General features: G+C 35.0%; 2 protein-coding genes across 2 annotated transcripts in view; one reads left to right on the top strand and one right to left on the bottom strand.

The window, feature by feature from the left end:
• The first annotated feature begins 675 nt into the window (after positions 1–675).
• mrasb (muscle RAS oncogene homolog b) lies at positions 676–11,596 on the top strand. Its single transcript, XM_084117348.1, has 6 exons — positions 676–871; positions 3,432–3,638; positions 6,573–6,726; positions 7,677–7,776; positions 9,008–9,087; positions 9,191–11,596. Exons 2-6 carry the CDS (start codon positions 3,446–3,448, stop codon positions 9,288–9,290), a joined length of 627 nt encoding a protein of 208 aa, XP_083973474.1. The 5' UTR covers positions 676–871; positions 3,432–3,445; the 3' UTR covers positions 9,291–11,596.
• Positions 11,597–23,280: 11,684 nt separating this feature from the next.
• Positions 23,281–26,275, bottom strand: part of pth2rb (parathyroid hormone 2 receptor b) — a 28,617-nt gene continuing 25,622 nt past the window's right edge. The window contains exons 11-13 of the mRNA XM_084117261.1: positions 25,955–26,093; positions 24,854–24,895; positions 23,281–24,698 (exon numbers count right to left, since the gene is read on the bottom strand). Coding sequence (XP_083973387.1) covers positions 24,129–24,698; positions 24,854–24,895; positions 25,955–26,093 — 751 coding nt within the window. The 3' untranslated portion in view covers positions 23,281–24,128. The remainder of the gene's footprint in view (positions 24,699–24,853; positions 24,896–25,954; positions 26,094–26,275) is intronic.

Here is a 26,275-nt window from a genome sequence, read left to right as displayed (position 1 = left end):
TTTTGGTAAAAGACTGTAAATGCAGATAAAAGAGTAGCCTAGATAAGATAATATTGTTTTACACTATTAGTTTTATATTATATTTTCATTTTTATATTTTAAAATTTGTATTACTATTATAATTATCGATCAATCTATTGGTTATTATTTGGTTTTGAATTAAAATATTTACTTTTCGTTTATTGATTGTAAAATAGTTGTTGTTATTATTATTAATAATATTTTAATAACAATAATATTTTGTAAACTTTTTTGAATTCAAATTTTAAGTGACATTCGTCAATACAGTAGCCTATTTAAAACTTGTGTAAAACTTGCTCCCTTCCCTCTTTTAAGATAATATACAGTAAATTAATTATTTATTTAGTTTGTCTAATATAACGAGTAAAACAAATCTATAAGGTAAAAATAAAAAGTATTGAATTGACTCGTGCGAGTGCTTCCAAACTGAGCTCTGACAGCGGAACGTACCAAACCCGAGAGGAAGAGGGGTGACCAACTAGCTATTTTCCAGATTTATTCTTAATATATCTATCTAAAATTCAAATGATCCACTTTGAGTGAACAGCCTTTTCTAAAATAAGCAGTAGCACAAATAAGTATCGTCAATTATTTAAAATAAGTTTGATATTTGTCAAAGAGCTGACCGGTTTCCCCCTGCCAGAGCTGTACATCAGTGTAAAGTAACTGAGCGCTCTCGATGTGTGAGGAACTGAAAACGGCTCTTGGCGCGGCCCGATAAAAAGCCACTGCATCCAGTTGTATAACAAATAGACAAACGTTTCCGCGTGAGTATTTACTCGGTAATGTCGGCAGCAACATCTGTGGAAACGGATCGGGCTATTGGCATATGCTGTCATCTTGTGATAAGGTAATCATTTTCAATGCATATAAATGCATGCTGATTGCATCTATCAACAGGACGAAGGAATACAGTCTAGGTCTCTATATATTAAACGGGCGTTTTAAGATGACACCTGATTGTTTCTATATAGATATGCATGTTTTACCAGTTGAATCATGCATTTATGCATTATGCATGAACATGTTAAGTGATCAAATTGGTGAATTGCAACATTAAGCGCTGCACACACATCTTAAAATGCGGGATACTGCATGATTTCCTTTTTGCCAGGAAGATGCTTTCATTGCAGGGTAGTTTCATATCATGGAGATCATAGATATGCACATACCTAAGATGAAGCCTAATGGGTAATGCATTAGGCAACCCAGACAGAATGATCAAGGTGGGAGTATTGATATATGCATAGCTCAGAGTGCTGAAGCCATGCACAGATATGGCATTAATATATCACACATCATGCACAAATATACAATCTAATTTTAGTTGAAAGGAGACAGTACAGTTGTATGATTTAAAGTAGGTACAGTATGTGACATGGTTGTTTTTATTAGCGATAAACGGAAGGCCGATTAATCGACCGATTTTTTTTAGCGACGCCTAGCGTCTATTTCGAAAATATTGCGAATTGTGCACGTTTTCAGTTATTTTTAGTGAAAAATTGTGAAAATTATTCACTCAAATATTTTTCAATGTAATAAAAATAGTGAATAATGTATTATAATTAAAATGTTTATCTTTTAAGTAAATATTTAATTAAATATAAAAAAATATTATTTGCCATTGTAAAATTGCAATATTTATATCGGCTTCGCAACACGAATAGACTGTATCGTGGCGACAAATTAAAAATTCGTTCCTACGACTTGTTCATTTGTTACCTCGATTTAGTAAATCCTGGCCATGTTGGACTAATTCGTTCCCTGGTTTTAACTTAAACAATTATCAAATTGTGCGCATGATTTAGTAAAATGAGGGAACAAATTATTATATCATCCGCATGATTTAGTAAAACGAAGGAACAAATTATTATATAGTGCACATGATTCACTTAAAAACAAGGGAACAAATTAGTAAAACGTGCTGACGTATTAGCAAGTTGTGGAACGAATTCTTAATTTGTAGTCGTGATATACATAATTTGTTCCCGCATATCATGTGTGGGGCTCCGTAATACAGAATGTCTTGGAATGTGATTCACAAATGGCCTGTTTTAGATCCAGGTGGTATCACCATCCTTAAGAAGTGGAGTCATATCCCAGATGATTTCAGAAAGGAAATCCTGAACTTCCCTCTATTGTGATTAACAGGAAGAGTAACTGGAAGAGATGTGTAATACTGACATCTGGCATCAGGGGTAAAGATCCAGCACTTTGGGGTGTTTCATTCTGAAATAAGAGATTGTGTTTGTGTTTTTGAGGTTGCTCACTGTACTTCAGAAGCTTTGACGTTGGTTTGTACAGTTTGAGCTCACTGGTGGTAAATCTGTCTGGGGCTTTCTTGTTGTTGGCAGTTTTGAGCTGAGATCACACTGCAAAATCACAGCGTGGCAATCCAAGTGTCTCGTCTAGACCGTATTTCCTGTGTGTGTGATGATCTGGTTGGTTGTCTGGGAAAAGCCTTCTTCTTTATGCCAATATAGAGTCCATTAGTGGCATTTCAGACATTAAAAGTCTGAATCGCTGTTTCAGCGAAAAGAAACAGCTCACCCAAAAAAATGAAAGTTCGATCAGCATTTATTCACCCTAATGTCGTTCTTAAACTCACTTTATTTCTTTTGTAAAACACTGTGATGTTTTGAAGAATGTTCTGGCTGTTTGAGTCAGATTTTTATTTTTATTTTTTTTGACGAATCAGTGTACAAAACCTTTGTTCATTAATCATACCTTTCAAGTTCTTGACATTATTCTGTATGAACCAGAATATTTAGAAGAAAAAAAAATGTGGTTTGATTTACTGGGATTGGATTAGATTGTGAAAAGTAAAGGATATTTTAGGATGTGATATTATTGGTTAATATTGTTTTCCCAACCCACAAGGCCTTGATGACATCAGCAGAAATGAAAAGTTGTTTCAGAGGCGGAGAAAGTTGTTACGTTTTGATAAAAGATTGTAAATGCAGATAAAGGAGTAGATAAAATAATATTGTTTTACATTATTTTTTATATATTTTCACATTTTTATATTTTTGCATTATTATTATTAGATTTATTATTATCATTATCAATCGATCCATTTGTTATTATTTAACTTTTAAATTTTTTTTAATTTAAATTTAACTAGATTTATACAATTGTTATTGTTGTTAATAATTTATATATATATATTATTATTATTATTATTATTTATTTATTTTTTTTACTTTTTTCTATTAACATTTTGTCAGATAACAAAGAAACTCCATAAAGGCACTAGTGCAAAAACAATTTATCATACTGAATAATTTCAGCTAATTAAATAATACAGATTAACGTCTTATCAACTGTATATACATAATATGCATTTGTATGCTTGCCTGGCAAATCGACAGCAGCATCTCTCATCTGACACCATTTTCTCTCTATTGCAGGTGTAGCTGTCTCCATGGCAACCAGCGTGGTTCCCGGGGACAACCTGCCCACATATAAGCTGGTTGTGGTGGGAGACGGAGGCGTGGGGAAAAGCGCTCTCACCATACAGTTCTTCCAGAAGATCTTCGTCCCTGACTACGACCCCACCATCGAGGACTCGTACCTCAAACACACCGAGATCGATGGACAATGGGCCATTTTGGACGGTGAGCAGTTCAATGCGATGCCAACAGAGGGCAGTGCAGCTCAAGCTAAAACTAATCAGTTTATTTTATACACAAGAAGAAATCATGAAGCAGTCATTTCTGACTTAAATATTTCTATGAGCACAAAATGATGAGTTAAAGTTTAAACAATTGAGTTACACACACATCTTTATTTAAATGTTACACTCCCTTAACCCTAGCCAAATCTAAAGGGACATAACACAGTTAAAGAGAATAAAAGGAATTCTTTAAGATATTTGGAAATTATAAAATATTTTACTTTTAATATATTTAGAGTCAAAAGTTGCACAAAAAAAAAACGAAAGAAGAAAAAATAAAATATTATGTTATATACCACACCTGCATTATATTCAGAGTTATTTTGGTATTATCTATGTACTATTAGAGTATAGACCAGGGGTGGGCAAACTTTTTGGCTCAAGGGCCACACTGGGTTTTAAAAATTTGACAGAGGGCCGGTGTCGTGCCGAATTTTGACTCCTGCCAAATTATTACCCCCCTAGTATTGGTAGGTTTAGGATTAGGGGTGGGGGGATACAGAGATGCAGCTAAAACCACATTGGCCAAGTTGGATGTTGTACAAGCACAAGCATTAAGAATATGTTCTGGGGCGTTTCATACGTCACCGGCAGTGGCAATACAGGTGGAAATGGGTGAGATGCCTCTGCAATTAAGAAGGGAACAGTTGACCGCCAACTATTGGGCAAACCTGCAAGGACAGGATAGGTCTCACCCCACAAGAGAAGTTATACAGGTATGCTGGGAACACGAAAGGGTTAAAAGTCAGAGTTTTGGATGGGTAGGTGATGCTATTGGGAAAGAGATGGGACTGTTATGTCTTGATGTTAATTTTTAATTAGTCAGATGTTAGATAATTATAGCCTATACTTTTTAAATATTGTTTATCCTTATTATTATTTAATGGGCCTAACAGTAAATTAGAAACAAAACACCTGCAAGTGTACACTTAGAAGAGTAAAAATGACAGGTTACGTTAATTCAACTTTATTAAAACTGCATGGCAATTTGCACTTCCAAAAGTCATACATTTGTGGAAATAAACGAATATACAAATTTATTTTAAGAATAATAAAATAAAACATAAAAAGCAAAGGCAGATCAGAACATTTAATGAAAAAAAAAACGGGTTCTGTACATGGCAGACAGGGGAGCGTAGTCGAAAGCCGGGCGATAAAGGTCGGTAAACGGAATCAGTCAGGATACATCCACAAATCCAGAGGAGCAAAGAAACTAAATAGCAGACAAATCAAAGGAAAAGCTAAGGTGTGCAAGCGGTTACCAAACATTTTTTTTCTCTGTGAGTTTCCAAAAAAGGAAAAAACATTAACGTGCAACAAGTCTATGCGCTTAAGTCGCTGTCTGTTTGGTTTCCATGGTGACGCGTCATTGCTTGATACGTGACGCACCGCAGCCACAACAGCGCTGAATGAATGATGATCTGCTTTTATGTAATTTTTCCTTTTTTACATTTGTTAGCTATGGCATGCAATATCTGATATTCCGATTGTAAAATATATGCAACGCAATATATATATATAACGCAAAGTATTGCAAGAAAAAAGGCAAAATTAATGCGATCTTAAGACAATTTTTTTAAATACTCGGCGGGCCGGATTAAACAGCCTAACGGGCCGTATGTGGCCCGCGGGCCGTAGTTTGCCCACCCCTGGTATAGACTATATATTTGTATATACTACAATTTTCATTATAGATTAAGTTTTAGTCATTTGTTATGTGCTTTTGTCAGTTTTATTAATTAAACTTTTTTATTCCAGTTATTTGCTATATTTTCTATTACATTTTCCATTTAATGAAAATGAAATAAAATTTTCAGTTAATACATTTTCATTTCATTTTCTATTATATTTTTCATTTTATTTCAGTGTTAATTCTATTTTAGTCGTTTTAATTTTAGTTAACATTAACCACAATGATTATATTATGAATAAATAATTAAATGTACCATGTGTAATACGAAGAGATGTCATAAATTAAGATAGACATTTAAAAGTTTATTACATTTATGCATTTAGCAGATGTTTTTATCCAAAGCAACTTGCAAAATGGGAAAAATATTCTTACAAAAGAGCAGCTTTTACCTTTCAATATTTTAAGATAAGAAATATATAATTGTAAAATACTTTCTTCTTTCATTATGAATTATCAATATAACAAAGACAGTGAAAAGTTTAATTTTATATATAAAATTTGTAGAGTATTAGCTCTACTGCTAATACTATATATCCCATTTTACATATATATATATTAAAACTTATAATTAAACTTTTCACTGTCATTGTTATATTGATAATTCATATAATATATATATATATATTAAATTATATTTAATTAATATGTTATGATAAGAATTATATAATTGTAAAATACTTTCTTCTATCATTATGAATTATCAATATAACAATATAATATTTGTAATAATACTTTGTAATAAATTTGTAAAAATACTTAAACTAAAATAACTAAACTAAGTATGCTTTTATTACAAAAGAGGACAAAAGCTGTGAAAAAGCTTAATTTAATAAGCATTAAAGTCCCCCTGTGGTGAAAATCCAGTTTTTAATGTTGATATACATATTTTTAATAAAGATATACAGTTCATGCTTGTGACGTAGAGAACAGGGGCGATTTCAAACCGCGTTTTTGAGAGTCTTTTTTTCACTGCGGTTTTAAGGAGTAAATACTCAGCAATGGTGTTGACTTATGAATTTGCACACGGTTTGTCTGGAAAAACAATATTAAAAACACCACATAGACATATAAACAACATTAAAAACTTGATTTTCACCAAAAAAAAATACAAATGAACTGAATGAAGTAAACAACAGTGTGTATTTGTGTGATACTGCAGTTGCGATCTGTGTGTTTGTGTAGTTCTGGACACGGCCGGGCAGGAGGAGTTCAGTGCCATGAGGGAGCAGTACATGAGGACCGGAGACGGATTTCTCATCGTCTTCTCAGTCACTGATAAAGCCAGTTTCGAACACGTGGACCGTTTCCACCAGCTTATTCTGAGAGTGAAGGACAGGTACCAACACACAAGTTTTTTCCTTTGCATTTTTCATGTACAGATATCAACATTATCAGTTCACACTGATCCACGAAAACGACTAAAAACACTGTATTATTCATGCCAGGCCAGTAGATGGCGATGTCACTTTGTAAAGAAACACTACGACCCTATAGACCTTATGCGCCAGAGAAACGAGGCCGCCGCCATCCTTAGAATATTGTCTTTGAACTTCCGTTTCTGCGGTCGCTCTGTGTATTTCTATGGCATTTCTGTCCAGGAGTGATTAGCTTTTGAAGTGGATTTACTTACTGTAAAGTTAACGAAAGTTATCATGAGGACTGTAATGTTTAAAGCAGATGTCTTAACAAATGTCACTCGACCGGGAAGATTTTAAAACGAGCCGTTCATTCATAAATACGCAAGATCGCTGTGAAAATACAGACCGGAAGACAAAAGACGAGCGCAGCGCTGAAAAGGGGCGGGGCTACATAAGGTCTATAGACTGAATACATAATACACATGCGCATGACGTCACCGTTTTCATAAATTCGAATTTTTTGTTGTTTACTCAGCAGGGCTCCAGACAACAAAAAATCACTTAAGGCGTCAAATAATTTTTTTAAGATCCACATAACAATGAACTTTTTAAATCTCATTTTATTAGGTCAACACAACAAATGATGTGATAGGCTACTGGTCGGAACGCGCACATAACATGCAAATTTTACAATCACAACGTGTAAATTTGTATTGTCGCCAGTGTCCATCTCAACACAAATACATTTTTTTATTAATATTTTTGTTATCTCCCTGCACAGAGACGATAACGGTACCGTTTCAGAAACTTGCCGTTTTCAAACGTTTGTGTTTTCAGGCCCCCCGCATAAAACGTTTTCCATTTTTAGTTGAAGCTGTGTTGAGTAAACGGCCCCTGACTGTGTGTCTTGATTGTGCCTGTGTCGCAGGGAGTCGTTTCCCATGGTTCTGGTGGCAAATAAAGTTGACCTGGTACATTTACGCAAGATCACTAGTGAGCAGGGACGAGAGATGGCCTCCAAACACAGCGTGAGTGAACCCGGTGACATAATTCTGAATGAACCAGAATATTCATATGAAAATCATATGGTTTATCATATCTACCAGGATTTGATTGGATTGTGATAAGTAAAACATGTTAGGAGATGATATTATTGGTTAGTTTTGTTTTTACAACTCACAAGGCCTTGATTACATTAGCAGAATAAAAAAGAAAGTATTTTTTGTATTACTTTAATATTCATTATTATTATTGATCCCTTTGTAATTATATAATCTTATTTCATCTTTTGAAAAATATTTAATAATATATTTTACAATAATGCAGACCATTAAATATTTCACAATAAGACAAATTACATTTTTCTACATTATTATTTTTATGTTTACATTATTATTACATTATATTTTTGTTTTAATATTAATTATTATTATTGATCAATAAACTTGTTATTATTTAACCTTTTATTTAAAGTACGTATACGTTTTTAAAATATTGTATTATTGTATATTGTAAAATATTTTACAATATTGTTTCATAATGATTGCAAACTATTAAATAGCTCAGAAATGTTAATAAAGAAATGTTTATTATTAAGAAAGAGTCAATTTTGCTTTCATGTTGAATCTTTTTCATTTTCTTATCAAACATGTTATAATAATAATAATAATATAATTATTATTTATAATCATCATAAATCTTTTAGAATCATGTCACACATCACACCTATTTTTAAAAATATGTTTTACAATATTGCAAACCAATAAATAGTTCACAAGAGGACAATCAATGTTTATTAAGAAATAGTCCATTTTATTTTCATGTTGAATTTTTTATTCATTTTTTCTTATCAAACATGTTCTAATATTTTAATACTAACAACAACAACAATAATATAATTATTATTAATAATACAAAATCTTATTTAATTACAACAAATCTGCTCTTATAGTTGTATTTTTACATCTTCATCACATATTTCATATTATTATTAATCAATTAATTTGTTATTAATTAATCTTTTATGCTGTATTTTCTTACAATAATGCAAACCAATAAATAGTTCACAATAAGACGTTTAAGAATTCTGATTTCATGTTCAATTTTCATTTTCAATTTTTCTTACCAGACATGTTCTAATATTTTGAATAAAAACAATAATATAATTATACTAATAATACTAAATCTTTTTTTAATCATGTCACATCTACTATGAATAATTCTTGCTATTGTAATTGTGTTTTTATGTCTTCATCACAGATCACGTATATTGAGACGAGTGCAAAAGATCCGCCCATGAATGTAGACAAAGCGTTTCACGAGCTCGTCAGAGTGATACGGTGCGTCGAAGTTTACAGGTTACGTCTAGTAATGCTACAAAGCTAGCTACGCGTTAGCATTCCCGTTCGTCTCAATAGCATTGATGTTGATCTCTGTTCACAGTCAGCAGATCCCAGAACGGGGTCTGAAGAAGAAGAGGAAAGCCAAATGGCGGGCGGACAGACCGTCGGGTTCCCAGAGGCTGCACTGCGTCTTACTGTGACCGCACACCCTCTATCTCTGGGCGTCAATGCCGCGATGATGACTCCAAGACTCGGACTGTTAAAACACACACACACACACACAAAGCTATGATAATATCCAGGAACTAGAGAACACAGATTCAATATTCAATATAATGTGGAATTTCAGGCAGTTTTCATGGGATTTTAATAGCAGGTGAAAAATGACAGGATTCTAGCGCTGTTCACTCATGTTATTTCTCAGAGAACAATTCAGAGACACACTTTCTGAGGCCTTGTTTTGTATTGTGTTTCTATATTTATTGTGCTGAATTCTATATTGTTAAGTGATTGTTAATACAGCGTAATGGCTTTGAAAACGGTCTGTTCTTGGAATAGACGTCCGTACTGATCAGAATTACAGTTGCACAACGGGCATATATAGATGCAATCAGAATGGGGGGAGGGGCAAATACTGGTTACCATGGGTACCATATTTTTATGAATAAAATGAAGATACATTTCCAAAACACTGCAAAAACAAAAAAAAAAAAAACAGCAATAGGGTTACGCGCATGACAATAAAATAACACAATTACATTCAAATTTAACATGAAATTATATCATTTTTAACTATTTCAACAACATTTTACCATAAAAGTGCTCACATTGTCTTGTACCATATATGGTAAGGTAACATGATGTCATCCAACAAAAATTTTCTGTTGCATTTTTTCCGTTAAAATATTACTCCCATCTTTACAGTGTAACTGGCTATTTTAGAAAAACATTATTTTATTGTTTATTTTAGTCAATTGGATGGCAGAAAAAATACAAAAATAAAGTGCGTTCATGCCATGTTGTAATTACATCTTGTAAAAAGCGTTCACGTCTTCGCAGAGTTCGTAATTACAGCTTCTAAGATGTGAATCTTTTAAGAGCTCCTACTTGTAGCATGTGACCGCTGTACCACCTGGCCGCTGCAGATTCATTTAGGCGTTGATAGTGTTGCCATAGAAACGCATAACAGCTCCGAACATAATTTCACGTATTACGGTATTACAGATTACGGTAATTACAACATGGCGTGAACGCAGCAATAGTTTTCAGGATTTTCTTTCTAAAAAGCGGCATACCTGATCTTATGGGAAAACGTAACTATGTTACTAGGTAGCGCTTTTGTATGAATTCGTACAATGTAAATCGTACAAAAACGTAACATTTTTAGAAAGAAAGCAAGCATGAAGGCCCACCCTAACCCCACCCCTAAATGTAGCCGCCACCGGGGCGTAAGCAGATCATACAAAAACGTACGAATGAGATTGTACGAATTAATACGAATTAGCCACCAATTTGCCAATAACGTAAAACAGTTACGAATTGCCATGAGATTGTTGCGTATACTTAATTTTCCGCTTAGAAACAATACATAACTATGGTAACCGGAATTCGTTCACCCGGCGCTAAACCACGCCCCCAATGTGTGATGCGTTGCTCAAAGATTGATGTTCTTACATCAGCTCCTCTTTGACGATTTATGATGTTATTATCAAGATCTGTAAGACATCAGCCGATTGTAGATCAAGACTATCACTGAAAGTTTTGTACATTTAATGCCTGATCTCAATTACGTTGCCATAAAACTGAGTCAATCAGTAATTGCACAAAAACGTTACAGTGTTACATTGTGTCTTTGATGCTTTTGTTACATAGTTACAATGTAACATTCTACATTGTGACATCAAGGAACATCACGAAGTCGTTAGATCAAGGGACCCGTTCCGCTTTGATCTTGCGTTTTTCTTTTTTCGCTTGTCTTGAATGCATCGTCACTTTATTTTGAATGCGTTTTCGCTCGTTTCAAAGTTCTCATTGATGTTTTGAATGTATCGTATGTTACTCTATACGCCAGTTTTGCTTTTTGATGTTTCAAAAAGTACAGCTTTAGTGTTTAGCATATTAAAGGAACATCGTCCAAGTAGTTTGTTTTGTGATTCGTCTGCCCTTGTTTTTCCTACATGTTATTTTAATCTTACGAAAGCAGATCTGTTTTGTTTCAAAGACTGGATGTCCTCCTGACATTTTCAATTTTGTTTGAAACTTGGTGCAAATTTTGTGGTTCGGTTATTACTGACTTTTTTTTTTTTTGCTATTTTTTTTTTTTTAAGTAATTTATTATATAAATTCTATGTATTATGTGATCATGTTTGTATGAAGATGAAGTTAATTAAGACCAATTAAGGCCAAAAACATGCTCTGAAAAAAAGAAGGGATTTTTTGCATCAGGAATATTGTAAGAATTTGTAAAGTGGAATATAAACATTATAATAAAAATCTAATAAATCAATCAATTGTCCACACATCTTTTAATTTCATTATTTTATTTGAATAAATGCGGCATGATTTAGTTGTTCAAAAGATGAACTTAATTCAATATTATAGTTTATTTTCGGTTTAGCAAGATTTTTTTTATAACTGAGAATAAATACAGAAAGCAAATACAGATTGTTTTCTTTGAGAAACTAATTACACATATATACATCTTAATTTAACAATTGCTATTTAATAGTAACTGATAATAATAAATAAATGCACAAATAAAATAGCTTTTAATTTATGCTTTAGGACTCTATTATTCTTTACTATTTATCATTCTATTATTCCCTTTGTTTATGTTATGCCTTTTCGGCCACATAGTGGCGCTATTTATTAAGGAACACTGCAGAGTTCACAGAAAGTGTACACCACAAGTTCAAGAAAAACAGATCCTTTAACTACAAACATCTTTATTCTTTACCTTCTTTATATGAGAGGAAATCAGTCACCGGATATGAAACACGTGTGAACACATAGGCTATGCCTATTAATATTCATAATTATTAGAACAACAATACCGCACTATTCACCCAAACACAATAAGTGAACAGAAGGAAGTGCTGATAATCTACAAGAGGAACATTTAATAATTGCAATGCCCCGGTGACATCAAAAACCATTTGCAGCACTTTCTGAATGGATTTAGAGCATGGAATAGTAGTGATTTGCTGTGGTTATTGTGCTGAAGTCCCACAGTCATTGTGACAAGAGGAATAACAGCAATTCAAGGTCAACGTTCCTGTCTAGCCCTGCATCATAAAGAGATATTTGTATTCGGCTCACTGCATGGTCACTTCAATATCCAAATATATATCGTTTTAACGTCTTTTTTCTGCATGTATTGCTTCCTCAGGACTCATTACTGATGGAAGAATTTTAACATTTAATCTTCAAACTGTTCCATCAATTGAACCAGCTTTCAGACATCAAAAATAGTGTTAAATTTGAACCAACCAAAGGGATCTGTCCCCAAATTTCTGGCTCATAAATTTTACATTTGCCTTATAAAACAACGTCTCTTAAGGCTACAAATCTTTTAAGTTTCTCAGCGTCGTACAAACCATCATGAGAAGATAAAAATGTTTCCGCAAAGTTCATTCAAGTTAAATTGTGGAGCAACGTTACAAGTTAAACTTACAGCTGGTTTAAGTCGACAAATCTAAATTGCGTTCTGTGGTAATCGACGACAACAAACACCGCGAGAATGTTCTTAACACGTACGTCTGCAAGATGTCTGTTAAAGATCACTTCATCTGAAAAGCATCTGCTGTTTACTAACATCTGATAGACGTCTTTAAGATGTCAGTTTTACATACATTCTAAATCATAAACATCTTAAAGACATTTTCTAAATGTCTTTTTGACATCTGACAGGAAACGTCCTATAGACTTATTGCAGATGAGCAAACACTCTGAAAAATAAGTCTTCCAGACGTAACCACGCACATCAAATAGACGTCTCCGTGATGTACGTGTGCTTATGTTGTTTCAAACCTGTATAAGTTTCTTTCTTCTGTTGAACACAAAATAAGATATTTTGAAGAATGTTGGTAACCAGACAGTTGTCAGTTGCCATTGACTTCCATATTTTGTTTCTACTATGGAAGTCAATGGCAACTGTCTGGTTACCAAGAAGCTACCAACATTCTTCAAAATATCTTCTTTTGTGTTCAACAGAAGAAAGAAACTCATACAGGTTTGGAACAACATAAGGGTGAGTAAATGATGACATAATTTTCATTTTTGGGTGAACTATCCCTTTAAAGGCACACTATGCAGTTTCCGTTTTTTCTCAAACAGCGCCCCCTAGAGTCGCTGTGGAGTACTTGTATTTAATGTTACTGTCGTAAATACCACTCACGCAGAGCCGTCTCTGCATTCTTCCGACCACGCTTTCTTCGTTTTCTTTGTCAACTCTCACGTCTGAAATGCGTGCTAGCGTCTTCCATAGAGGCTGCTTCATATGTTGTTGATGTATGTGACGTCGTGCCGTAAATCAAGTCGTGATTCTCGCGAGATTTGTCGGGGTGCCAACTCTCAAACCTGCATTGCTGGTTTTGCCAGCGCCCCCGCTTTGCTATCGGGATGGTTTTGCGAGTTCGTTTACCATCAAAATGATTTCGAAGCTGTTACAGGTATATTAAGTTACATCTTGCATAGTGTGCCTTTAAAATGATATGAATGGACATCTATGGGCAAGACATTGCATAGGAGCAAAATACACAATGTTTAGAAGGTATGACCTCATGAATTAAATATTTTACGCGTAACATTTCACAGATCTATATTTTTGTAAATCACTGCTGTATAAATAAGCGTGCTCATCTGTCTGCTGGTATCACTATCACACGTTCGTTTTAACGCAACTAACTACGCAAACAACTGGCCGGCATTGACGACTTCAGTATAACTTTAGCTTTTTTAGCATAAACATTTGGTAGATGGTTAAATGCTAATGAGTTGTAAGTTCAAGCAAAAGAAATGAAAATATCGATCGGAGGAAAAACTGCAAGACACAAATAAGGGCCGGTTCACACAGAACTCGTTTTGCAGTTAAAACGTTCGAGACAAGAGAGCAATGGTCAAAATTGAATATTAGCCAATGTACAACGAGATCATGTGTCTGGCCTAATTGTTACAAACGCTGAGAATGATAACACTGATAATGATGTACTATACAGACCAGAGTTAAAAGAAAAACGGAGGGCTCATGGGTATTCAGACGGTCTTTTCTGACAAATGAGCCTTCAACGAGATCAAAAAATGTGCAGTACCACTGCTTTTCTCTTGAATTTCCACTTACCGTTCAGGGGGAATTGGACTGCAAAGAACATGGGTTTCTTTTGTAAGTTCTTTAGTAATGATGCAGTCCACTGTCAGTCTGTTTCCAGTTAATAGAAAACCTGCGGGCTTATGGGTAGTTTTAGTACACCTCTCCCATCTCTTTTCTGGAACTTTTGTTTTCTTCTCTCTCAACTTCTCATTATTGGTTTGGATCTCTTTAGTCAAGCTTCTCTAACACAATCTCATATCAGTTATTCCTTCAGAAAGACAAGACAGAGAAAATCAATCACCCACAATGCATTGCAACATAACAAATGGAGTATAGTGGGAGAACATCAATATGGTGTGATTGAGTATTGTCTATCTGAATATGTGATAGTTCGCTGACTACACAATCTTTTATCATACCAGAATGATGGGGACAATTTGAGAGAACAGAGAGCCAAATCGTGTTCCCTAAAATTGCATTGTGGGCAACGTGAATGGCATCTAATGACAGTGTTAGAATGAAGAGACAGGGACATTCGGAGCAGGAACAGTGTAATAAGACAGCCAGAAGGCCATTGTGATGGATATACACATACATTCAGTGAGAAATTAAATGAATGGTTTACACAAAAAATTTAATTCTGTCTTTATGCACCTCATGTCGTTCCAAACCTGCATGACTGACTGACTCCTGTGAAAAACAACAGAGGAATTAATAAAATAAACAAATAACCACTCTAACGAATCCATTTGAAAGATCCATCTGACTGATTCTAACTTTCATGAGTTTGTGAGACAGTGATTTGGTTCACCGTCATTCGTTGTTGTGAATCGGTAGTGAGCTGTAGCCTATGTTTTTGATCAAATCAAATCAAAATCAAATCAAGTATATTTGTATAGCGCTTTTCACAATACAGATTGTATCAAAGCAGCTTCACAGTATTAAATTAAAATAAAATAATACAACAAGGTTTGTTTCTAGTGGAATTTATTGATTGATAAAATAAAAATAAATATCCCCAAAATATCCCCACTAATCCACCAAAATATGATCCACTAAAAGGAACCTGTGTAAAGTCTAGATTCACTCGTCACTGGTAGCACTGGATGTTTTTAATTCATTTGTTCGTATGTTAACGCGTAGGCTACAAACCGCAGGGACAACTCACTAGAAGGCTACGCATATTCTTGCCATGCCATCCCTGATAACATACAGTAGCCTACATTGTGGAGATGTCGATTATAAGATAAAAGTCGAAATTATGACAAGCCATATTTATGTGATGAAAAGTGGAAATTATTATATAGCCTAAGTCACAAGCTAAATCATAATTTTGATAAGCCAAGACATTTTTATAAGTTAAAAAGTCAAAATTATGACAAGTGAAAAGTCAAAATTATGGCATACTAAGTCATAATTACGAGATACAAAGTCGAAATTATGACAAGCTAAATCCTATTTATGAGATGAAAAGTCGAAATTATGATATTGGCTACTGTCATATTCATGAGATACAAAGTTGAAATTAAGACAAGCTAAATCCTATTTATGAGACAAAAAGTCAAAATTATGAGAAGCTAAGTCCTAGTTATGAGATGAAAAGTCGAAATTATGATATACTATATAAAGGTCAAAATGATGACATAAGTCATATTAAATGAAAAGTTGACATTTCATGACAAAAAGTACAAATTCTGACATAAAATAATAATTGCACAGAAAGTCATAATTCCGTCACTGTGATTGCATCATAATTGTGTCATTATGACTTAGTATGTAATAACTCACATTTTTTATCTCATAATTATGACCTACAGTATCTATCTCATAATTTCAGCTTTTTCCATAATTATGAAACACTGTGTCAAAATTATGACTTGGTAATTATTTTTGAATTCATAATGCCAACTTTGTCATAATGTTGACTTTTCATCTCATAATTGACTTGTCTTAAAGGAGCATTGCGTAGGTTCTGAAATTTCTAACAGTTACTGACACCAGTGGCCGTTAGAGGAACTGCAGCCAGTCTCACGCTCGTTCTCGGTGTGCACACGCTCGTACGAGCACGACCACATCAACCAGGGTTGCCGCAGCAACCACTGACGGCTCATCGAGATTCACCAGCATAATGTTTGAGGTAAGAAAACACCATTTGAAAACACTACCGACTGCCGCTGCTTACTAATAATGGCTGCCGTGCCGTACGGATGTAAGCCCAAGTAGACGAGAACGCGCATGACGTCACATTTTGTGAATTTTCGCGCCAATTCGGGCCCGACTCCTCCACAGAATTGAGCCTACAGGCTGATAGAGGCAACCGTGGTGGACAGTCAAGGTGTCATTCTTTTTATTACATCATGGTTGGCTCATACATGAACAAATGAAAACTCTATCTTAAAGATTTTTTTAAGTAAAAACCTACACATAGCCCCTTTAATTTCAAAAAGCATGTCTTAATTTCGACTTTATGTCAGGACTTTTTAATGTCATAATTATGACTTAAGTCAATTTTGACAGTGTGCCATAATTTCACATTTTTATGTCATATGTTTTTATGACTTATTTCATAATTTGACTTCATCTCATAATTGTGACTTATGTCATAATTTCATCATATATTTGCCACCAAAGCATGATTTTTTTTAAAAATTCAGAATAGAATTGTGAATTTTTTCCTCCATAAATTCACAATTCAAACAGCAAAGTGGAAACTTGGGTAAAATAATTTATTTTGCTGTGGGGCTGTGCGTTCAGCATGTCGCCGCTTAAAACCAGTGAAGATCGCGATTACTCAGAACACATTTTTTCTCCAGAAAAGATTGAGCAGCCCAAATATTCCTCTATAATCCACGAAATAAAGACATATGATTTACTCTTGATGTAACTGACGACAGAATTTTCATTCTTGTGTGAACCAGCCCTTTACATTCAGTGAATATGCATTTGCAACCTCTGTTTAGCACAGATCCTGAGAACATCATCATCAAAGAACAGGAAACAAGGAAGCAGTCTCTCCCTGAAGACTTACAGTACGTTGATTTCCATGCCACTGGGCCCGTTCAGCTCATTACTGTCAATTATCATCACATTCTTTTTCAAATCCCATATATTCCATCCATCACAACACCCACCCGATGTAGATCAGAATCTCTAATGTTCCAGATCACAACACAACAAAAAGGGAAACAAAGCTGTGGTGCGTGTAAAGCTTAATTTTTTTTTTAATCATTGCTCTCTGCATGGCCTCTTGCTGTATAATTAGCAGGTGTAAATATCAACGAGCACTTGGAAACTCCATGTTCAAGGTTTTGAAATGGAGAACTCGTTATATATGTGTGTATAAGTGCGATCTCATTATTTCAAGTGTTTCTTTCCCTAGTATACTGTTATAGGGTTTGTTTGGTGTTCATTATTTTGCATGCAAGTGTATGTGAGTAACAACCAGAAATAACAACGGTTGAATTTCCTAAATTGGTGCTGGTTTTCATAGTCTGTAAGCAAGCAAAATCACAAATGAGATCTGATTTCTCAGTTGGATCGCAAATTAACTTATGCTTAAGGCTCCCGCTCCAGAATTTTACTTCTGAGAAACATACCCCCCACACATGAGTTTCAGAATCTCAATAAAGTTTCAAACTTTGCTAGTTGCCAAAATCTGCAATCAAAAGTAAGAGATCTCAATATAAACTCAAATATTTCTCATTAAGTTAATTTTTTCTGGGCTATATGATTCATATTTTGTGTCTTTGTTTCTGTGAAAAACATCCGTCAAATTGGTGGCCATCTTGAATTTATACATAAAATATCAATTTTTTAGAAACTTTGTTGGGATCTTTAACACAAAGATACCTTATAGGATAAATTTCCTAAAAATTAACTCACCCCACATCTTCCAAGATGTTCATGTCTTTTTTTCTTCAGTTGAAAAGAAATTAAGGTTTTTGAGGAAAACATTCAGGATTTTTCTCCATATAGTGGACTTAAATGGGGTACAACGGTTTGAAGATCCAAATTGCAATTTCACTGCAGCTTCAAAGATCTCTACACAATCCCAGCCGAGGAATACGGGTCTTATCTAGCGAAACCATCGGTCATTTTCTAAAAAATCATTTTCTATACAAACATTTCTATACTTTTTAACCACAAATGCTCGTCTTGAAAGGTCACGCGTGTTCCGGTTCAAAAAGGTAAGATAGATCCTACCTCATTTTGTCTTCCAACTTCAAAATCGTTTTTTTTTTTTTTAAATGGTGTTTGACTTAATCTTTGCAAGTTCGCTTTGTAAACTCTAGGTCGGTACTTTCGCCCATGTATTATGTGACCGTGGTGCATCGTGGTGCACCTATCCCAGGTGTTCAAGAGAACAAAATTGGCACTTCCTGGGAAACTGGTGCAAAATAAAAATAAAAATGGAAGTTGCTGCAATCAGTGTAGCCTACATTGTACACAATAAGCAACATTTGAGATGCTGTGCGATGCGATTGGTCCATTGGTTAGTCCAGTTACCCAATCACATCCTTTGTCGACACAAAGTCACGTGGGTTTTTTTAGGGATTTATTCGGTTTCCATAGTAGTTTATGTGCTTGTCTTATCGGATAAAAAATTATCCGCCCCATAGAGTGCATACGTTTTTTTAAGAATTGATGCACATCTTGCTATTTTTTTTTATGTGATATCCTAACACAATTTCATGGCAATTCGTAACTATTTTACGTTTTGCCGTTTGGTGGCTAATTAGTATGAATTCGTATAATCTCATTCATACGTTTTCAAACTATCTGCTTACACCCCAGTGACGGGTACATTTAGGGCTGGAGCTACCTTACGTTTTTTTCCAATAATCCTAAATTTGTTTACGAGTCACATTGTACTAATTCGTTTTCTCGTGAGATCAGATTGGATTTCCTAAAATTTGCATGAAAATCGGTGGATGGAACCATTGCCACTGAGGCTTATTTGAATCATAACAGAGAAGAAAGTGCAATCTCTGAGCAATAACATTTCCCAGGGAGAATGATGCATCTACGAATAAAAATCAATCAGCAGATTGATTGAAAAACACACCTGCAGAAATGAAACCATTCAAATAAGATAAAAGTGTTTAGTGTCTGTAATGAAGCCATCATCTGCAAGTTATGCCTCACTGGATACAGTAATGAGATATGAAACTATGGCTTGGCGGCAAGTCTTATAACTGTACGAATTATGCCTCAAGCCGTTAATTACATGCTAGACATGATAATAAAAAAAGACACAAAAAAAACATATTTTTGTGCAACGGTGGTGGGGAAAATGTGATTTCTGCCATCGCCTGAAATATCCTTCCTTTTGTTAAAAAAGAGAGATATTCTTTTCACAGATTGCATGGAAATAACAATGCTTCTGGCACTTCTACACAAGAGTTGCAGAGAAACAAGCATTCAGAAGTTTTTTTTGTGTGCCAACTGCAAAGTAACCCAGGGGTCCTCGCTGAAGCGAAAGAGTGTTGAAGATGAAGCCCATTAACATCGGTTTCACCGGCTGAGCTTGTCGTGGTGGCTAATAAGCACAGAAAATACAGGAAATGGATGATTAAAAGAGGAAAGGAGGTGGGAGATTTTGCATTGATGCGCTTGCTAATGGAGACAGAAATTCGGAAGATTAGCGATGACGGGGCATTTTAAAAGGTATAATAATTTGTGAGAAAGCGACATTTTGTCACCTGCTCTTACTCAATGGCCATCATTAAAGTTAATCATTTCTCCATTTCCTTTCTATGAAAAGACTTTGTGTGCATGTTCAAAAGGGCAACGAATCAGGAGGCAAATCAATATTGGCACAAGTCTGAGGACATCTATTCAGCTTCTTTATAGGGGAAATTGGATGGAGGTGGCTTGTTTTTGCCGTTTAGACAAGAATGTCTGCCATCGAAAAAATGATTTCAGAATATATGATCCACAAAAGGACAATGTTCAGATGTTGCTCTTTCATTCCTATGGTTAGTTAAGTTTTATTCCTAAAGACATAAATGAGACAATTGTTGGCAAAAAGACTAAGAGTTAAACAATGAATATCTTAAAAGCTCATGTATATATATATATATATATATATATATATATATATATATATATAGTTAGATACTATAATATACATTTTTAGAATAATCAAATTAAATAAAAATTAAAATGCACAGCATGGCTCAGATAATTTGCAAGGAATTGTAGAGAATTTTGTAGTTTCTTCTGCACACAGCATCATCTGAAACGACAACATTTCATTCCATTTTTTGGATCTGAAAAAATCTTAGAATCAGGAAACTTATATAAAAGCCTAAATTCGGTTACTATTTAATTTCATTGCCTATTTTGTTGACCCTGCACAACATTTATGTCTGAAAATGTATTCCTAACCCATAACCTAAAATCAGAGGGAAATGATAGCTGAATAACTGATGTAGATACACCTAACCCTGGTTGTAAGCCTTACCTTGACTATTTATTTTCTATAACTAAACTTTCTGATTAAACAGGAGCCCTGTTGGGAAAGGTTATGTAACTGTAATCACAGTACTAACACATAACCCGACTCCCACGGGGCCATAAATGGCTGTACAGTTGATTTAAACTCAGAGCAAGACACATTAAGGGCACCCTGGGGTACCGAACGGTAAACACTTGAGTCTTTCTTTTAATTCAGCTATTCAGGATGAAGCTTATTCAAATTCAAATTACATTTAACTATACTATCTCACTAATGTGTGTGGCCTGTTGTGATCATCAGATACAGCTATTCACTGGAAGAACATGTCATGCTTTATATTTACATAATGATCACCTGTATGATCATATTTTAACGTGAACCTATAGTCTTCATAGATATTCAAATGTACCATATTGTAGCATTTTTTTATGTTTGTATTGACATATCGATTAATTTTGTGCGTTTGGATTGATACAGTACATTCAATATAAACATGAATTGTTACGTATTTTTACACAAGAACTTCAGAGAAGTAAAATTCGGTACGACTCCTCTGTTTAAGTTTATCTTTCTGGAATTCATGTTTATTTTATTGCATTTATAATGATTTGGATTATTTAATTCCATTATACAGTGTAGTTAAAACACATCTACATAATTTGCATATTTGTAAAGATTTGTACATATGTAAAAGGGTTTGCATTTTAGAAGCTGTCCATATGTTGATATTGTACATGACAAATGTTGACTTTATGTAAAAGTATATATATATATATATATATATATATATATATATATATATATTCAAACGTTTTGGGACGTCTGCCTTTACATGCAGATGAACTTTAATGACATCCCATTCCTAATCCATAGGGTTTTATATGGAGTTGGCCCATCCTTTGTAGCATTAACAGCTTCAACTCTTCTGGGAAGGCTTTCCACAAGGTTTAGGAGTGTGTTTATGGGACTTTTTGACCATTCTTCTGAAAGCATTTGTGAGGTCAGGCACTGATGTTGGACGAGAAGGCCTGGCTCGCAGTCTCCACGGTGTTCTATCGGGTGGAGGTCAGGACTCTGTGCAGGACAGTCAAGCTCCTCCACACCAAACTCGCTCATCCATGTCTTTATGGACCTTGCTTTGTGCACTGGTGCGCAGTCATGTTGGAACAGGAACATTCCCAAACTGTTCCCACAAAGCTGGGAGCATGAAATTGTCCAAAATGTCTTGGTGTGCTGAAGTATTAAGAGTTCCTTTCACTGGAACTAGGCCAGGCCCAACCCCTGATAAACAACCCCACACCATAATCCCCCCTCCACCAAACTTTACACTTGACACAATGCAGTCAGGCAAGTCCCGTTCTCCTGGCCACCGCCAAACCCGGACTCGTCCATCGGATTGCCAGACAGAGAAGCGTGATTCGTCTCTCCAGAGAACACGTCTCCACTGATCTAGAGTCCAGTGGCGGCTGCTTTACATCAATGCATCCGGCGCTTTGCTTTGCACTTGGTGATGTAAGGCTTGGATGTTCGGCCATGGAAACCCATTCCATGAAGCTCTACGCACGGTTCTTCAGCTAATCTGAAGGCCACGTGAAGTTTGGAGATCTGTAGCTATTGACTCTGCAGAAAGTTGGCGAGTTCTGCGCACTGTGCACCTCAGCATGCGCTGACCCCCAATGGTGGCCTACCACTCCATGGCTGAGTTGCTGTTGTTCCCAATTGCTTCCGCTTTGTTATAATACCACTAACAGTTGACCGTGGAATATTTATAGTGAGGAAATTTCAGGAATGGACTTCTTGCACAGGTGGCAACCTATCACGGTCCCACACTTGAATTCACTGAGCTCCTGAGAGCGAACCATTCTTTCACAAATGTTTGTAGAAGCGTCTGCATGCCTAGGCGATTTATTTTACACAACTGTGGCCATGGAAGTGATTGGAACACCTGAATTCAATGATTTGGAGGGGTGTCCCAATACTTTTGGCAATATATAAATTTGTGATTTTTAGTTCAGTTATATCAAAACTTTTTGATATTTTTGAAGTATATAACAATGTGTTGTATACTTATTTCTGTGTTCTTGAAATCTTTATTTTTTTACATTTTACAATGTAAATTTAAGTGTTCTTGTTGGCATGCACATGCAATATTGTTAGCTCATATTCTGAAATACAATGTATGATTAATTGCGTTTATTACACCTTTGCGTGAAACCTTAATACATTTAAAACAATTTAAGAAAAACATTTACTGGCAAACCGCAGTAAAAAAATAGCTTGATACAAAATTTGTACAATAAAACATTCATGCCAAGCAGCGACCAACTGATTGTCTTGCTAAAAGCAGAATCAAATCCTTACATCGCAAAGCAGAACTCTGAACATTGGGTCGCATTCATAAAACATGAGCAGAACACATATTTGTCAAAATTTATTGGTAAAACCAACTTATGCACAACTGGTTTTGCGAACAATTTTACAAACATAAAACAAGCGGAAGGAATTTGTGGAAATTATTTGCAAAGGCATTCTTGCATAAACTAAGAACATGTAAGAATGATTTTACAAACTACTTGCGCAGAAATTCATTCAGCTTGAGTTTCATGAATGAATCGCATTGTTTGACTGAACAACATCATTTGATTGCAAAAAAACACAGTGACACTTTGTGAAGGAAATATTTACACACACTTAATTTACCAAACTTAACGACGTAAACAATCTTGTACGGCAGTGCGATGATGCTAATTTCCAGCAAAGAAATTAGTCTTTCTCGCAAACTGGGCTTTGAACGCAAGGCTCCAAACCAAACCAAAACCAGTATTTTCATGCATTATACAACACGTATAGCCTCTGTTTGACCGGCTTGCGATCATTTTTTAAGTAAAGATTATATCAAAATGGACCCCATTTACTTCTGAATACACGTTCTTAGCAAACGCGCATTCAGGTCTGGCTTCATATGACCAGTTTTGACAATCCAATCAATTCCTGAAAGATAAAATCCAGGTTTATTTTTTTAATATCCTGTTTCAATTGTAAATACGTCACATTACGAAAGTGAAATGGGTTGCAAATGGCAATTCATTGTGATTTTTGAAGTAAGCATTAAATCAAAATGGACCCCATTTACTTTCTTAATACACATTCTGGGTCTTACTATGAATCAATCTATGTCATACTTTCCCCCCCAAGCTCTTTTTCTGAGGCGACTTTCCTTTTACGCTGACCACAGTAAATGGGTTTCAAACTGCTTTTTAAGTCTGCTTTTTAAAGTACTTCCTCTTCCTCTTGATCCAAACTGTTGTACCTCACAGATAAAGAATCCTTCAGCCTGATGTCATCAGCGCATTTAGCGATTTCCTTAGGGGTGTCGTCATCGTCCCTCTTTATGATGTCATCAGAATCCACGTGGGTTGTGCTTTGTCCACTCTCTTCGAAGCAGATGCTGAGGGCTTCCTGTCGCACGGTGATGCCGTTAACGCTTTTACCGCTTTCTTTGAGCGTGATGTCATCGATGTGTTTGGCCTCCTCGTCGATTTCCTCCGGAATCGAAGGCGGGAGGCTCTCAATGTCCGAGTTGCTGAAGACGTACCCGGGCAAGGTGGTGTGTATATGCGAGGCGTGTGTGTGTGAGCTGACACTGGTTCGACCGGCGCAGCGGTACACCCTGCTGGTGTGGAGGGCAGAACTGCGGGTCACAGAGGTCAGCTGGAACTGGACGCTGGCGCCGCTGCTGTTCAGGACCGACCCGTAGCGGTAGTTCGCTAAAACTACAGGAACCTTCCAGTCAAACGCAAGCGTCCAACGGAGCCAAGTCTTCCGGATTTCAGTCTGGACCTAGGATAGAACCGAGGATCATGAGCAAAAAACAACGTTGTGGACTGACGTTAAAATCTTTGTCTTCGACTGAAAGGTTGACAGGATCACTTTGAATACGAACTTTGCTAAAGTGTCAGTATTTAAAATATAAATGTTGTTCCACCCACACTTACCTCTCCATTGCAGAAGCAGTAGATAATGGACACAAAAAATCCCTGAAAGAGAGCAATAAACACCAATTTCATAAGTCAAAGTTTCTTGTCAAACTTGTTCATTACTAATTTTGTTCTTTCTTACTTTTAAAAAAAACTTGTACTCTATATCTGGTTTCGCTATTTCATTTATCAATAAATATATGTATTATATATATTATTCATTTATTCAAAGATAAATGCCCAAATCTAAATATTTAGACCTATTCTTCAATAAGAATAAGTATAAATATTCCGTTTTTTGGCTTTTATTTCACAGGAAAGACAGAGAAGCAAGAAAAAAAAAGCTGATGCATATTTTAATTTAGCATTTATTTTATTAAATTAAAATATTTTATTTATTTTAATCTTTATTTCACAGTAAAGACAGAAAAGCTTTTAATTTAATCTATTTTATTTAAATTTATTTACATTTTTATTTTATAGTAAAGACAGACAAAAAAAGAAGGAAATCTTTCGATGCATCTCAGTACAAACTTTTAATTTATTTTATTTTAAGTACATTTATTTTTAGACAGACGAACTAAGAAAAAAAGCTTCTGATGGATCCCAGCACCAAGTTTTAATTTAATTCATCTCAATTCATCTATTTTAATCTTTATTTCACATGCAGGTAAGACAGAAAAGCAAAGAAGAAAAGCTTCTGATGAAATCCAACACCAACTTTTAATTTAATCTACTTTACTTCACAGAAAAGACAGAAAAGTAAAGAAGGAAAGCTTTTATTTTAATTGCATTCATTTAAACTTTTATTTCTCAGGAAAGACAGAAGAGTAAAGAGCTTCTGCAACAACTTTTAATTTTAGTTTAATTTATTTTATCTATTCAATTATTCCGTATATTATCTTTAATTTATTCCATGTGGCGTAATTAGTTTTGCAGTTCACACTGTCCACAGATAAGCAACAAAATGCTTTTGAAAAATATAAGTGCAGTTATTTATCACGCCAACAGAGCCAATTAAACCGAAATGGAAACTGACACATAATTATACTTAACGTTATCTAACACCACATTAGTTAGTATTTATTGGGAGAGGAAATAGATTAGTCAGTAACTCACCTGGAAAGAGTTGAAGAAGAGTTCACAGTACATGCGCAGCTCCCAACCATGACCTGTGAATGTGTGCGGCATTCCCACAAACACGATGTAGTGGACGCCGAAAACCAGAACCAGAATCAATGTGGACTTGGCAAGCTTCCTGGACACAGACAGACAGATATTTTTCCATCACTATTTTCAACCCTTAAAGGGATAGTTCAACCTAAAATGTAAATTAAGTCATAATTTACTCACCCTGGTGTTGTTATAATGCCGTATGCCCTTCTTTCTTTTATGTACCACAAAAGGAGTTTTTAAAAAATGTCCCACTCGCGCTCGTCC

This window comes from Abramis brama (genome assembly GCF_963993115.1).
Source record: "Abramis brama genome assembly, chromosome: 6".
In the NCBI taxonomy this organism is placed as follows: Eukaryota; Metazoa; Chordata; class Actinopteri; order Cypriniformes; family Leuciscidae; genus Abramis; species Abramis brama.
The sequence above is the reverse complement of the archived record's forward strand: the minus strand, read 5'-3'. Positions and strand labels throughout refer to the sequence as shown.

What these genes read in the sequence shown, in the direction of transcription:
- mrasb (XM_084117348.1), top strand. Translation starts at nt 3,446, where the DNA reads ATGGCAACCAGCGTGGTTCCCGGGGACAACCTGCCCACATATAAGCTG. An exon ending in ACAATGGGCCATTTTGGACG is followed by an intron (nt 3,639 to 6,572) that starts GTGAGCAGTTCA and finishes GTGTTTGTGTAG; the next exon opens with TTCTGGACACGGCCGGGCAG. An exon ending in AGATGGCCTCCAAACACAGC is followed by an intron (nt 7,777 to 9,007) that starts GTGAGTGAACCC and finishes TCTTCATCACAG; the next exon opens with ATCACGTATATTGAGACGAG.